The sequence below is a fragment of the Castor canadensis genome, chromosome 15 (genome assembly GCF_047511655.1).
Source record: "Castor canadensis chromosome 15, mCasCan1.hap1v2, whole genome shotgun sequence".
Lineage (NCBI taxonomy): Eukaryota > Metazoa > Chordata > Mammalia > Rodentia > Castoridae > Castor > Castor canadensis.
In genome coordinates, this window is record NC_133400.1 from 60,960,802 (window position 1) to 60,975,642 (window position 14,841).

Genomic DNA, 14,841 nt, shown 5'->3' on the forward strand with positions numbered 1-14,841 from the left:
TGTGTGCCATCTTTCTGTGACTGTAACAAATACCTGAAATACTAAAGAGGAAAGTTTTCTTTCCACTCACAGTTTCAGAGGTTGCAGTCTACAATCAATTGGCCCTGTTGCTTTAGGCCTGCCAGGAGGCAGCATAATCAAGGCAGAGCGTGGAGTAGGACATCTTGTTCACCTCACAGCAATCAGGAGGTAATTCTTGTAAAACCAGCCCTCACCTGGTTTATAGATTATAGGTGCCATCTGTATCTGGAAGAAAATTTCAGTTCGCTTATGACAGTCATATGGGATACCCTTCCCCAGCCCTGGATGCTTTGGAGCGTCCAGACAGTGGGCAACACCAAGTGCTCCCATGCAATACTCTGTCAGCTCACTGAGCAGAGTGTGAGCCCAGACAGGTACGTGCTGGTGAACAGGATGTGCAGAAGCAGACTGCGTTGTAACCAGGAGCAGACCCCACGTGGTTCTGTAGCATGGTAAACTGCACTATGCTGATGTTGTCCACCATCATTGTTTCTCATAAATTACACTTTTTTTTCTGCAAGGATGATGGGAGTTTCTATGTTAAAATCAAAATGGAGTATTCCCTTACTCTCTTGAGCAAAATGTAAATATGAAAAGTGAAACTGAGCAATTTGAAGATATACAATTTTTTTTTAAGTTTAAACATCACTGGATCTTTGAATATATCTGAAGACTGTCTCTTACATCTGGAAAGTGGAGGTGATGTCCTTGCCACCTGGGTGTCTTTTCTAAGCATGGTGAAGGAGCTGGGAGCCAGTGGCTCACGCCTGTAATCCTAGTTACCTAGGAGGCAGAAATTAGGAGGATCGTGGTTCAAAGCCACCCCTGGACAAATAGTTTGCAAGACCCTATCTGGAAAATACCGAGAACAAAAAAGGGCTGGCAGTGTGGCTCAGTGGCAGAGCACCTGCCTAGCAAGTATGAAGCCCTGAGTTCAAACCCCAGTACTGCCAAAAACCATAAAAAAATTAAGAATGGTGAAGGAACAAGTGGAGGATAGGGTACTGAGTTGCAATTGATGACATTCACAATTTTGTTAGGAATAGTGTTTTTTGTGCTGGGGTGGAACCCAGGGCTTTGCACCGCCAGGCAAGTGCTCTACTACTCAGCTACATCCCCAGCCTCTTTGTCACTTTTATTTTGAAACAGGGTCTTACTAGTTTGCCCAGCCTGGCCTTGAATTTACTATCCTGCCTCAGGCAGGACAGCTCCAGGCTATCTAGGGTAGCTGGGATTACAGGCGGATACCAACAAGCCAATGCTAAATTTTTACTTGTATTATCTTATTTAATCCTCTCAACAACCCAAAGTGCAGATAATATTATCATCTGCATTGTGTAAGTAAGGGACCTGGGAAGTTAGGTAGCCCACGGGTGAGGCCAGTAGTAACAACCCTGCTCTGAACTTGAACCCAGATCCCTCAGAGGCGCAAACCATATATACTCAGAGCGACTAGTCAGTCTATAAGAGCACTTTGGAAAGATGCTTTTAACTAAAACAAGTTTCTACACAGACACTAGTGAAGGACTCATGGCAGGTCCTACTTTAAGGCCAGGAGGGCGGTGCTCTTTCCCAGAATAGGGATGAAGAGGAAGCCAAAGGAAATGGCCAGTTTATTTGCTTCCAGACTCAGTATTTACGTGATGAATATTCTAAGACGGGGCTTTTGTCCCCTTCCAGTTATTTGCTGTGGTGGTGGCTCTGCAGGAGGTCAGTAGCATCTTAGAGGAACTGCAGGCCAGTGGCTTCCCAACAGGTCACCGGCTCTGTGGCAGCACAGGAAGCAGCCGAGTTCTTCGGCTACTGAAGGCCCACTTGTTCAGTGACAATCCTGGGAGGTCGTGGAACCTCCTTCATTGCTGAGAGCCATGAAAAACAGCACCATAAATCTTCCACCAAAGAAGAAAGGGTCAAGCTTCCCAGGTTGGGATAAACAAATTGAGCATTTCAAAGCAACCTGGAAGCCACTCACCCCAATTTGCATACAAATGCCAAAAACAACCTCCCATTGTTAGCCGAGATGGTGAAGGATGTTGGGTTTTATTGTCCAATTCCAGTGTTTGTCACAATTCAGTCCCTGGAAAGATTTACCACTTAGCCTGCTTCACAGTCAAGTGTCAGGACTGGGAAATGACCCTTGGCAGTTCACAGTGCCGGATGGAGAGATGATTCCTCTTCAGTGGCCTTTTAAACACCCTTGCTGTGCCCGGCCTGTGTAACTGGTGGTCACATGCGAAGATTCCCAGGGGAGACCAAGCTCCAAAGCAAGCCTGATAAATGCTATAGCAGATTTTATAGACAGAATGTGTTTTCCTATGTTCAGCCAAGGTGTTTGTGTTTTATGTACTTACTTTTTTTTGGGGGGGTGCTGGGGATGGAAACCAGGGGCTCGCACATGTCAGGCAAGTGCTCTACCACTGGGCTACACCCTGCTGCCCCTCATTTGCATTTTTTAAAAAATGCTGCTTGTAAAGAGGTAGGGTCTCTCTCTTCCACACTTTTTCATGTTTTTAATCAACACTACTGGAAATAGGTTGATGTTGTTTTGAGTCAAGGCTCATAGAAAATACACACACACACATATATATATAATATTTTAAAATATATAAATAAATGAAAGGAATACGAGAAACTAGAAACAATATAGACTGGGCACAGTGGTTTACACCTGTAATTCCAGCTACTCAGGAGGCAGAGATCAGGAGTCCAAGATAAGGAGGATAGTGGCTCAAGGCCAGCCAGGGCAAAAATGTTCTCAAGACCCCATCTTAATCAGTAAACTGGGTAGGGTGATGAAACTCTATAATCCCAGCTATACAGGGAATAAGAGGTACAAAGATCAAGATCTGAGATAGCCTCAGGCAAAAATCTCAAGACCCTACTTGAAAAATAAAAAAAAGCAAAAAAGGGACTGAGATTGTGACTCCCATGGTAAAGTGCTTACCTAGCAAGCATGAGGCCTGGAGTTCCAATTCCAGTACCACCAAGAAAAAAAAAAAAAGAAAAAATTGGGAAGTCATGAATGATCATCCAGCTCACATACAGATGTTCTTTTTTTCAAAATTTATCTTTGATTGAGCCTAGTGTGGTACTACACACCTGCGGTGGTGCACACCTGCAAGCCCAGCTCTCCAGAGGCTGATGCAGAAGTATCTCTAGTTCAAGGCCATCCTGAGGCAGATATTGAAACCCTGTTGCCAAAAAAATTTTTTAACTTTGAGTTAAAAAGTTATCTATGAAATAAGTACTTTTCCTAAGAAAGCACTATATGACAATATAATAAAACGCGTACATGACTGCAGAAGAGCTATTTGAATTTTGAAGTAGATGCTAAGGGTTTGTGGGAGAAAGGAAAATTCTAAGTTTTTTTTTTTTTTTTGCAGGGAGGGGATGGGTGTTCTTCATGCTCCAGCCTCAGTCTTCAGAATGCTGGGAGGAAATTTGCTAACTCCTCCTCCCCCACACTTCTTTTACTCTAGCCTCAGGCTGAGCTTTATCTCCAGAGAAGAAAAGAATTTTTCAGAGTTGCCTGTGTAGCTGGAAGGCATCAAGTCCCTGGGGATGAAGTAGTGAATCAGGTCGCCCATTCCACATCTCTGCCTGTTGAGAACAAAACTCTGTGTGGCTCCTTATCTCCTGAGAATACTCTTTGATGAAAATCTGACTATCTGAAAAATTGAAAGTGACTCTTAGTTGAATGACCAGCCTTAAAGTTGCTGGGAAACTGCAGCAATTTAAAAGGTAGGCTGAGTTTAGCAATGCTTCATTCATTTTTTGGTAAGCCTCATTGAATTATTTCTCCAACTCCCTTCCCTAGCAACTTGTTTTCCTTTAGACCTTCCCACACAAATCCTATTATCTTTGCAGTGCTGAGGATGGAACTCAGGGCCTGGAGCATGCTAGGCAAGCAGTCCTACCACAGAGCTAGCAAACCCCAGCTGGTCATACAAAAATTATAATCTGTAAAACAATTGGTTAGGATGGAGAAATAGAAGAGAAAAGCTGTTTGATAATTTACTGACAATCTGAATCCAGACGTCTGATGGCAAAAAGCCTTAATCTGTCAATTCTGACTTTTGGATTATGGAAGTATACAAAGGTAACTGATCATCACTCCTTCCCAGTGGGAGTTCAGTTCAATCCTTAAATCCAAATGAGAGATATGTCATTTACCAAAGTAACTATGGTTACCAAACCCACAACCACCCAATTTAGTAAAAAATGCTAAACATGGACATCTAACACTTAAAAAGCAAAGGGCTGGGGGCACGACCAGGCTCAAGTAATAGAGCGCCTGCCTAGCAAATGCAGGGTCCTGAGTTCAAACTCCTGTACTACCACCATCACCACCAACAAAAATAAGAGCCAGGTGCTGGTGGCTCACAGCTATAATCCTAGTTACTTGGGAAGCTGAGATCCAAAGGATGGCGGCTCAAGGCCAGCTCAGGCAAGTAGTTCAAGAGATGCCCCCATCTCCAAAATAACCAGAGTAACTAGAAGTGAGATCAAACCCCAATCCCACAAAAAAAAAAAAAAAAAAAAAGGAGGAAGCTGCTTTTAGAAGTGTGTTGGTTTTCCACTGTCCTCAGGAGGTCCTTAGGGAAATTCCAAGGATAAGAGACCAGGGATAAAGAGCTTTTTGTGTTTCTCTGGGGCTTAACTGCAAAAGTGATTTTGGTTCCATTAGATTTGTAAAGAGAGCTCATTCAGAGTGAACATACACGACAGCCCCTGCGTTTCTTCATTCATCACAATGCACTCAGTCTTCACATGTCTGAAAACTTCTCACAAGTTCCAACATCTACTTATGCACTCACTGCCTTGAAAACCGTTCAAGGTAAAATTATTCCAGGATTACAAAACCTATTTGAGTAGCATGCAATATCGAGTTATCAGCTGGTCTACTCAGACAGTCCAACTTTGGTCTGATCTACAAGATCCAGGTAGCTAATCACAGTTTGAAACAGGCCCTACAGGCCATTTAGCCACTGGCTACAAGATGGAACAATCCCCTAACAGTTCCGAGGAATGACCAAAGTCTTGAGATATTATCTAATTCTTACCCAAGTGTCTTCCAAGTCTGCTTATCAATGCCTCTTCACATCTATAGGATGGAAAAAGTTTGCAGAAATATGCAAACTTTCAAAAAAAAAATCCTAGCAATGAATACTTTCAAACTCTAATGCACATCCATTGGAAAACTCAAGAAATAACCCCCCAGCTGGTTAAACTCAGTTCTGCCACCTTCCAGGTCTATACAGTGTGCCATGTCAGCAGTTAACAAGGATGTGTTTGGGAGTGTACACCATGCCCCAAATAAAGAGGTGGACAAATTTGACACAGGGTTTCATTTCATCATTTCATGGATCAAATTCTCAGATCAATGATCTGCCGCCATGAGCAGCAGACTGAGGGCAGCATTGACAGAATGAATTGGGGGTAGGAAGGGGATTTAGACATCTCCGTGGCCCACAGAGCAAAAAACCAAATTAACTCCTTCCAGAGAAATGAAACAATTCTTCACTAACTACTCCCCCTCCTCCCAAATACCAGTCGTGGAACTCCTCTGTTATTTTGTTGGGAGCAGCACTAAGGCCGTTTGTCACTGATAGAGGCATGTGTTCAGAATGCATCCAGCAGACACAGCTGTGCACTACTGACACATTATTTGTCACCTAACTAGGCTCCCTTAATCTTCTCAACGTTGGGCCTAATCAACCCTATACAGTTGAAACTCACAGGGAACTTCTGTCAAACACCCAAAAACTCAAAAGTGTGTGAAATTGAAGTGTTCTTAATCAGCAGCCATCCAGATTATTCCAAAAGAAAAGAGTTACAAAACACATTTAGGAGAAACGAGAAAAGCATTTGCAGAAGCAGTAAATGGAAAATGAGTATTAAAAATGCCTAATCCAGCCTGCAAATCTCAAATTTGAAGGCTTATTTTTTATTTTTTTGGTGGTACTGGAGTTTTGAACTCAGGGCTTTGTGCTTATTAGGTAAGTGCTCTACCACTTGAGCCACACCTCCAGCCCTCAGATTTGAATATTAAAGTCAAGTAAAAACAACCCATTGTATAAATAGTGGGTACAAGTTCTCACATTTTAGGGAATACTATTTGGGGCAATCTAGTCCATCTGAGACACTTTTTGTGTGTGGTGGGGGGAGGTGGTGGGAGTGGACAGAACCAAGGGCTTCACACAAGCTCTAACACTGAGCTCAGTCTGAGATTCTTGTGTATTTATCAGAAATAGTTGCCATGTCTTTTCCTTTTCCTGGTGTGGGGATGGAACCCAGGGCCTTCTGCAGAAATATCTTTTCACAATTATCCTATAGTTTTATCATTACCCCCATCTTACAGTCAACAAAACTGAGACTTCAAAGTGCTTACATAATTTGCCTAAGTTGACAGAGCTTTGGAGGTTTAAAGTCATTTAGTGTAAGAGGCAGAGAAAAGAACTAACTAGAGGTTATAAGGAAAAAGCTGTTGGGGCCCCAAAAGGCCAGTTCCAGTGGTGACACTGGATGCCACTGCTGTCAGGCTTTTAGCCTATAATCAACCCATATTGAAACCAGATTTACCAGTGCTTCAGGAGAGCTTTGTGATTTTTCTAAAGCAGACATGTTTGGCATTTTAGAAGGGCAAACCCCTATGGTGCAGTGTTTTTAATAAAATCAGTTCAACAGAAATTAGAGACACACTATAGTCAATTTCTATGAAGCCTCTGAGCCATTCAAAATAAAAGGGGCGGGGGAGGTGAATAACATAAAAGACATAACCAGGCACAGATCAGTTTTTTTCAAAAGGAGTAGAATTTAAGGGGTGCAGATATAGAAACATCTTGGCAATTTTAGTCCTATTTGTCTCTGGTTTGAGCAAATTTCCACTTAGAAAGGAAAAATACCTTTGGGGGTAGTTCTATGTCAGTATCAAACAAGGGTTGCTTCGGATTAGCAAATTAATACTACACATCTCTAAGAGGTAAAAATAAATGAGCTAGTCCCACCCCTTCTTTATGTCATCAAATCAGCTAGGCAGTCCTGTCTCCTGCTGTGGTGGCAACCTCGCCTAGAAAGGCGAAAGTCAAGTCTATATGCAGTTCTTAGTAAAGGTCAAAGTTAAAAAGCCTGCAATAGTTTCATCAAAAAGTCAAGATGTGTGCAGATCTCTGACAGGAAGAAACTGTGACTACACATAGAACTTGAACTTTATCATTGACCTTGTGGTGGTGGCACAGGCCTGTGATCTGATCCCAGAGCTCAGGAAGCAATCAGGAGCATCTTAGACTTGAGGTAAGCCTGGGGTACATAGTGAGACCCTATCTCTACCTCCACCCTCCCTCCAAAAAAAATCATTCACCTTGCATGATACTGTACAAGAAAAAGTACATGAGGACCAAGTCTCAATCTTCAAGCAACAAAACTACTATAATTTGATCAAGATGCAGATAGTAGCCTCAAAGGTAGAAATTTCACCAACTGACAATTTTGATCAACTCTTTTCTCTATACAAGTTTGAATGGCTAAGTTCAACAAGTCTTTGACTCCCTCAAAAACTGTCAGACATTTGGGGTTGGAGGTGCAGCTGTGTGGTGGTACAGTATGTGCAAAGATGCAGAATCTGTGGGTTTGGTTCCAAGCCTCCACACAAAAAAATTGACACATAAAATTTAACACCTTTTATAAAAATTTTAAGGTATGCATGTAAAAAGCTGTCAATCTAAAAAAAGGTGCAACACATATGGTGTCATTTATTAAAATGTGAATTTATTGCATAACCTATTTGTTTAGGATAGTGGCCTAGTAACTGTCAAAAATAATTTAGGGGCTGGTGGAGTGGTTCAAGTGGTACAGTGCTTGTTTAGCAAGCATGAGGCAGAGTTCAAACCCCAGCACTACCACATCCCCCACAAAAATTTAGGACTGGGGTTGTGACTTAAGAGGCACAGGATTTGCCTGATGTGCTCCAGGCCCTAGGTTCAAATCCATTACTGCAAAAATGAATTAATAATAATGATTATATGTAAATATATTTGTATCTATATGTAAACATATAAAATATGTATAATAACTAGGCAATCATTTTATATATCTGATGAACTTGCTACTATACCTATGTTAAGGAATCCAAATTATGTTATCATGAAATATTCTCATAGAAGTATGCCAAAAAATGTTTAACATTAATACAAGAAAACATCTTCCTTAAATATGCAGTTTATAGATTAATTTTTAAGCAAAAAATTTCAAATACAGGAAAGAATTGAGAAAAAAAAACAAACCCCTCCATGGAAAACTAGTCTCACATTTAAGATCACCAAGATCCATTTTTGGGGGAAAGTACAGAAACCTGGCATAGGTTTAAGTGCTGTTACCAGATAGAAAAGTCTTAACAGAAGGCAAGAACCTTACTCTCCTTGCTAAAACCCATGTTCTATTTGGCCGTATTAACAAATGCCCATTTTGGGAAAGTAACCTAAGTACCTACATAGCACTCTGCTAATTAAAAGTCTCAATTGGTAAAGATGTTCTTGAAAGAGCTAAAAAAAAGAAAAAAGTTAAATGTAACTATAATTGTGTTGAAGAACAAAGTTTGAAAATCAGGAGCAATGTATAATGAAGTCTAGCTTATGTGGGAGGCAAATTATTAAATCTGGTTTGAGACAGAAAAAACCAGTCAATGAATCAACTGTTACAGGAAGTGGACGTGACCAGCTTTAACCTCCGATGTATTGAGGTAGGGTGGAGGTGAACATATTTAAAAGGTTACTTCAGAGCAGCTAGATGAAACTGATAAATATTATCTTTCCCACAGCAACTTCAGAAATGCATCTACCATCTCTGACCTCGTATAAATCAGCTTAAGAATTCTCTCAGGGCTGGAAGTGTAAACTCAGTAGTAGAATATTCTAACAAGGCTCTGCGGTTCTTAACAGTACCAAAACAAAGAGAAAGAAAATTCTTAGAGGGAATCTAAAACCAGAGTTATCCTAAAAAAAAAAAAAAACCCATAGACAATATACTGAATGACCAGCAGTTAGAAACACTACAAGAAAATTAATGTTGTGTGAAAATACACAAGCTCTTGTTTTAATTACAATAAAAATCAAGCCAAATCCTACAGTTGAGAAGGTGGTAAGAGTAATAACTGACCTTCATTTGATTAACTAGCATGTACTTTTTTACACTTCAATATTTTACTTTTGTGTTCTGTTTTTGGTTTCTTTTTTGTGGTGCTGGGGATCAAATTCAGGGCCTCTTGAATGTTAGACAGTGCTATACCACTGAGCTCTACCCTGAGCTCCCCCATGTAAGTATTCAAATTAGAAAGACACCACTAAATTTCAGACAAAAAAAAATATATATATATATTTTAAAAATCTTTACAATAAATCAAGATGTAGGAGCTTCCATAGAGCACATTGGGTTTATTTAAGTACTCGATTCCAGCTCCCTGGGATGCAAATAACCCTGGTGACAGTGTGTACATAGTCCTCACTTTGCTTTTTAGAATTTTAAAGCAAATACTACATTTGACTGTGTTCAAGTCTGTGCAAATAATCCTTCAGAAGAAATATCCAAGATTCTGTTTGCAGAGGTCATTTTGTCTCAAAGATGGATCACATGAGTTTGTTGTCTCTAGATAAAGTGCTCCTGTCCAGTAGAACTCCAAGGCCTTCAAGCATATGAGAAGTTCAAGTTCAGATAAGACTGCGTCATACGAATTCCAGCTTCCCGTGACCACTGTACATGCCCCAGTGAACGAGGGAGAGGATCTTATCGTTGCCAAGTTCTGCTTGTCGCATTTTGTCACAGGTCAGACAGCAGTTCTCCTGCCCGCTGACTGGCACCATGCACTCCAAGTCTAACTTTGCAACCTGTCCCTTTTTGGAATGGTGTCCATGAAAGCTGTAGTGCAAACGAGAGAGCATCTGCTGCCGCTGGTCCTGCAGTCTCTTGTTCTCACTTCGGAGCATCCTCAAGGCTAACATAATGAGCAACACTAAGATCAGCCCGCCGGCAATAGGAACAGCTATCACAGCAGCCCGGAACCACAGTTCTTTGGAGGAAGTCAGCTCCTGTACCTTGGTGATCAGGTTTCTGCTACTATCATGCTGATACCTGTTTCCTTGTCCTAAAGGAGTAAAAAGAAAATGATCAAACTTCTGGGGTAAACTAACTCCTCCTGCAGACAAGTCATGATCATTCATCCTCCTGAAACAAGAATCTCGTCACAATGAAATCAATAATATTCAGAAAATAAAGGCTGCAAAATTATCCAAAGAAGCTTACAACCGTGTTTGTTTATAGACTGTCATGACTGAAACTTAATGGTCTTTTAATGTCTTCAAAATGTTGAAAAGACAGGCAAAACCTATTACGTAGACAGACATTGAATGCTAGGCAGACATAAAAGTCACCCAGTAGAGATGCGCCTTTGCAGCCAGCCCTGCTTCTCCCTGGCTGTCTCTAATTACATTAACAACAAAATCAATAGCAGACATACAAAGCCGCGGCTGTCACAGGTCTATAGATCAGGCAGGCAAGGGGGTTAAGAAAGGCTGCGACCTACCTGAGGCTTCACCCTTGGGAGGAGAGAGGACGTCATGTAGCCCTCTGTAATTGCACATGTCTTCGTGACAGCATTCCAATGTGGGCATGGTGGTGCCTGAATGGTTTTGGGCCAATTTGGCGTGGCAGATGTCTGCTGTACTTGCGAGAGAGTCCAGGCAGCCATGGGTAAGTGGGGAATTTGTGTTTTGAGGATCAAGAAGTCTAGAGAAGCAGGCGCTAAGCTCTGATTTACACATATATCCAGTCGCCACACAGTGAGCAGTATCACAGTAGCATCGAATTTCTCCTGCAAACAATGAGGACCCAAATGTCAAAGTCAAGACCAGAGAAAGCAACTATGGGAGCAATTGCTAAATCCCCAATTCAAAGGCACTAATTTAAGCCTACCGTAGCAGCCCATGTAGACTGGAAATGCTCTGAAAACAGTCAGCACTTAAAATGTCAATGAAATATAATTTTAGGAAATAATAAATATCCATAGTGGAGTGCTGATGAGTTAGAATAATTAAAAATACTTTTAGTTTTGCAGGGAAAGCAGTCATCACTTTAATTCCTCTATCATAAGGTAAATCACATTATTTATTCATTTTAATCCTATATAACCATACCATGTAAAACTGCAAGGCTTTTGGGTTTCGTCAGGATAAATATTTGATCAGAACTATTCAATTGTTTACTATCCCTAAGGACAAGCCAAGATTTAAGAGCTTGAGCTAACACCTTATAAAGTTATTAACTAGAAACACAACAATCTAGAAATTGCCCAGGTCAGGAGGTTTTAAAACTATGAAACCGGGTAGCTATTTGCAAGCTCTCTAGAAAAGGCAAACTTTGCCTATAAAGATCTTTTCATGCCGAGGAGCTTTTAGTCAGTATATTGTAAAACAGGAACTAGGCAGTTTACAATTAGTGGTTTGCTTGCCAAAGTCAATTTCTTTCAGCCCAAATGGAAAGTCATAAAAAGGGGGGTTGGGGTGGTGGTGGTAAAGCTGCAGGGCTAACTTCTCCTCCTCTTCTGTTTTACATGTAATTTAACATGTGACCTAAAAGGGAACCATTCAAACTGAAAATCCTCTGCTGGATGAATGAAAAATCCTGAAGGAAACCTCCAATTTTTCTACAGGAAGTGATTAAAAGTTTCCTTTATAAAACTTATTTTGTGAGTTGCAAGGGTCTGTTCACATTTTGTCACAATGCAAGATTTCAGGCTAAAGTAATCTGGTTCTGAACTGGTGGACTCTGGTCATTGTTACCTACCCCAGCTCCAGCTACTGTAAACTGAACTAATGCACACACCTCTTCCCAGGTCCAAATCGGGGGAAAGATCTGTCTCCTTACAGAAACTTTCCTCTGAGAAATTAAACACATGGAGCTGCAGCTTTCCAAAGCTCTTCCCACCCTCACTTTTCCTCCTCCTTTCTGTGAATGCCTGAGTAAGGTGTCTCATTTAATTATCTGTCCAAATTCCAGGCCACCACATGGTGTGCTCAGCTTTCACCAAGGCTGCAAAGGCTCAAAGAAAAACCAGCCAACTCAACAGAGATCTTTGGCAACCCGTTAACAGTCCAAAGGTGGAGGACTCGCTTCTCCATCTGCACTTGCCATCCTGGCTTGGGGTCCAAGTCCCTTCTCTAGTCTACGGTGCTTCCTTTCCAGTTGGAACCTAGCTCTGTTGCCATTCTTTTCAGCTCTTTCCCCTTCTCTTCTCTAGCTCACTTTGTTCTTTGCAAAAAGCTCACCAGTGCTGATAATTCCCTATCTCTAGTCTGACAAATTCTATATACAGATTTAAAGTAGAAATAAAACAGATTAGAAGTCCATTTTGAGACTATTAGCCTTAGACCCGGTGCAGAATAGGAAAACTGAATACAAGTAAAACGCTACTTCAATGTTTATGAGAACCTATTTAAAATACTGTATTTTCAATGACCTAAAACAGTCCAATAAAATTTTGACAGGTAACTGGGAAAGTTCTAAGACTTAAAAAAAACTGGAGCCACATTTCAGCAAGGAGAATGGACTTTTGTATTACTGTATTAACACTGTATTTCTGTCCTTTCATAAGGTTTCTTCCTGTGGCATGCAGAAGGCCAGGAGGGGAGACTGGTATTTTGAAACAGTGAACAATGCCCTTCTGTCTGCCCCCTTTCTAGTTACTGTATGTAGTGATTAAACAAAAATGTCTGCTTTAGTCAAGATGGCTACAGGAGACTGCTGGCTTCTTTTAAAGCTTTGAAGTCCGCTGCAGTCAGAAATCCCTGATCCCCTAATTATATCATTATCAGGGACATAGTTTCGGTATCTGTGACTTCATGTCAGCCCCAGTCCCTCCCAGTTCTGCCGGCCTTTGATATGGCCAGGAGGCTCCCCTCTGCAGGCAGCAGGGCTGTTATTTAGGGTTAATTACACCCTTCCTTCCAAAATAAATAAATACTGTAGCACCTCATCCTTGCTGGGCTAGCTTATCCTTTAACCTCGTGCCTGCTACATGGCAATCAGCGAAAAGTATGGGGTGCAAAGGCTAAATAATGCTTTCTACTTAAAAAGAAAAAACCATTCACAGAACAGGAGGTAGAGTCCATGGGGAGAAGTGAGGAGAACCCTGAAATCTAGAAGGACTTAGGGTTATTTTGAACTAAAAGATGAACACTACAGGGGAAAGAAGAAACTGACCCTGTGGGATTTTTTTTTTTAAAACAGGGTTTGTAAAACACGAGGTGAGTAGAAATGAGACCTGTGACAACACCTATATTCCCCATCACTGAAGACCAACACAGCACACCCCTGCAACAGACACACACCCAGATCACCCACTCAAGGGGACCCGTACAGTGGAGGGATCACAAAAACAGGGACATCTGCACTCAAAGACATTCAGAGATAACGCATTCATGAACACGCAGACACACTCGCAAAGGCAGATGCACGCACTAAGACACGTTCGGAGATACACTGAGACACTCAGACACATTCGGACATTCGGAAATACGCAGGCACACTCAAAGACACGGGCAAACTCTTGAGCCATAGATACACATTGGTCAATCAGAAACACGAAAACATCCACAAAGACGCTCACACACCCAGAAACACACGAAGACACTACACACGCACAGCACATCCTAGCATCGACACCCGCGGGCATGGGACAGTCGGGCGGGGAGACAGCGATGTGTCGGGCTACTCGGGATCCGCTCCCCCGCGGGGGCCACCAATTTCAGGAGTCCCCACCAACCGGCTAAACAAGACCTTGTGACGACCTCTTGCCCTGAAGTCTGTACTCCAACACGTCCGGCCCGGGGCGGTGGAGGGGGCGGCCGCGAGGCCACCGCCGCGACTTCTAAGAACACAGCAACTTGTCGCGACCTGCGGCTCGGGCGCGGGAGGGAGGGAACCGGGCCCGCCGGTAACAAAGCCTTGGCAGCCGGCTTCAAAGCCCGGCGGCGGCAGCCCCGGCACCAGAACCCACGCACCCGGCCGGGCTGCGCCCCGTCCTCGGGGATCCCGCGTGGACGACCACCGGCTGCCGGAGGGGACCCACCTTTGGTGAGCAGTACGGCCATGGCGCAGAGTTCGAGCTGCAGCCAGATGAAGATATAACTGGAGTGGCGATCCATTGACGCCCCCCGCGGCCGCGGCGCCCCCGCCGGCTCCCGGAGCCGCGGCGCAGCTGCAGCCTACGACCTCCGGAGCGCTCAGTGCATGGGTCCTGCCCGGGTGGCGGGCGCCGTCAGCGGCGAGGCGAGGGGCCGGGCTGCGGCCGGAGCATGGAGCGTGAGTGAGGGCGCGCCGAGGAGCCAAGAAAAGTTTCTCGATCTCTCTCCGCGGACACCCGCTCCTGCGACCGCTCAGCTCTGCGGACGCAAGCTCGCTGCCAGCACTCGTGCGTGGGCTAACCAGCTGTCCTCCCTTCTGATCCGCCACTCGGCAAAGCTCTCAGGAGCACCAAGAGCACGCCACGAGCAAACCTGCGGCGAGCTCCCCAGCCTGCGTCCGCTGCTGCCCTCCCGGCTCCGCGCTGTAAATAGCGCCAGGCGCGGGGAGCCGGCTAGGCCCCGCCCCGCCCCTGGGGCCCGCCCCTCCAGCGTCAACGTTGTCCGATTGGCTGTTGGGCTCTTGTCAATCAGCCCGGCACCCGGGAGGGCGGGTCCAGACGCTGCCTGGAGCGGGACCTGCCCCGCGGCTCCTACCGGCGCCGGCGTCTGGGGCCGCCAGCCGGGCTGGTTTGCTTTGCTGCTGTCTACC

The 14,841-nt window shown here is 43.6% G+C and overlaps 1 protein-coding gene and 1 non-coding gene across 2 annotated transcripts; one reads left to right on the forward strand and one right to left on the reverse strand.

The window, feature by feature from the left end:
- The first annotated feature begins 902 nt into the window (after positions 1–902).
- Trnaa-agc (transfer RNA alanine (anticodon AGC)) lies at positions 903–974 on the forward strand. The gene has a single exon. It is a non-coding gene; the product is annotated as a tRNA-Ala (tRNA).
- An 8,110-nt stretch (positions 975–9,084) lies between these two features.
- Positions 9,085–14,623, reverse strand: Bambi (BMP and activin membrane bound inhibitor). Its single transcript, XM_020187693.2, has 3 exons — positions 14,138–14,623; positions 10,595–10,882; positions 9,085–10,156 (listed from the first exon to the last, which is right to left on the reverse strand). The coding sequence occupies exons 1-3, from the start codon at positions 14,211–14,213 to the stop codon at positions 9,738–9,740; spliced, it is 783 nt and encodes a 260-aa protein (XP_020043282.1). The 5' UTR covers positions 14,214–14,623; the 3' UTR covers positions 9,085–9,737.
- Between the last annotated feature and the right edge of the window lie 218 nt (positions 14,624–14,841).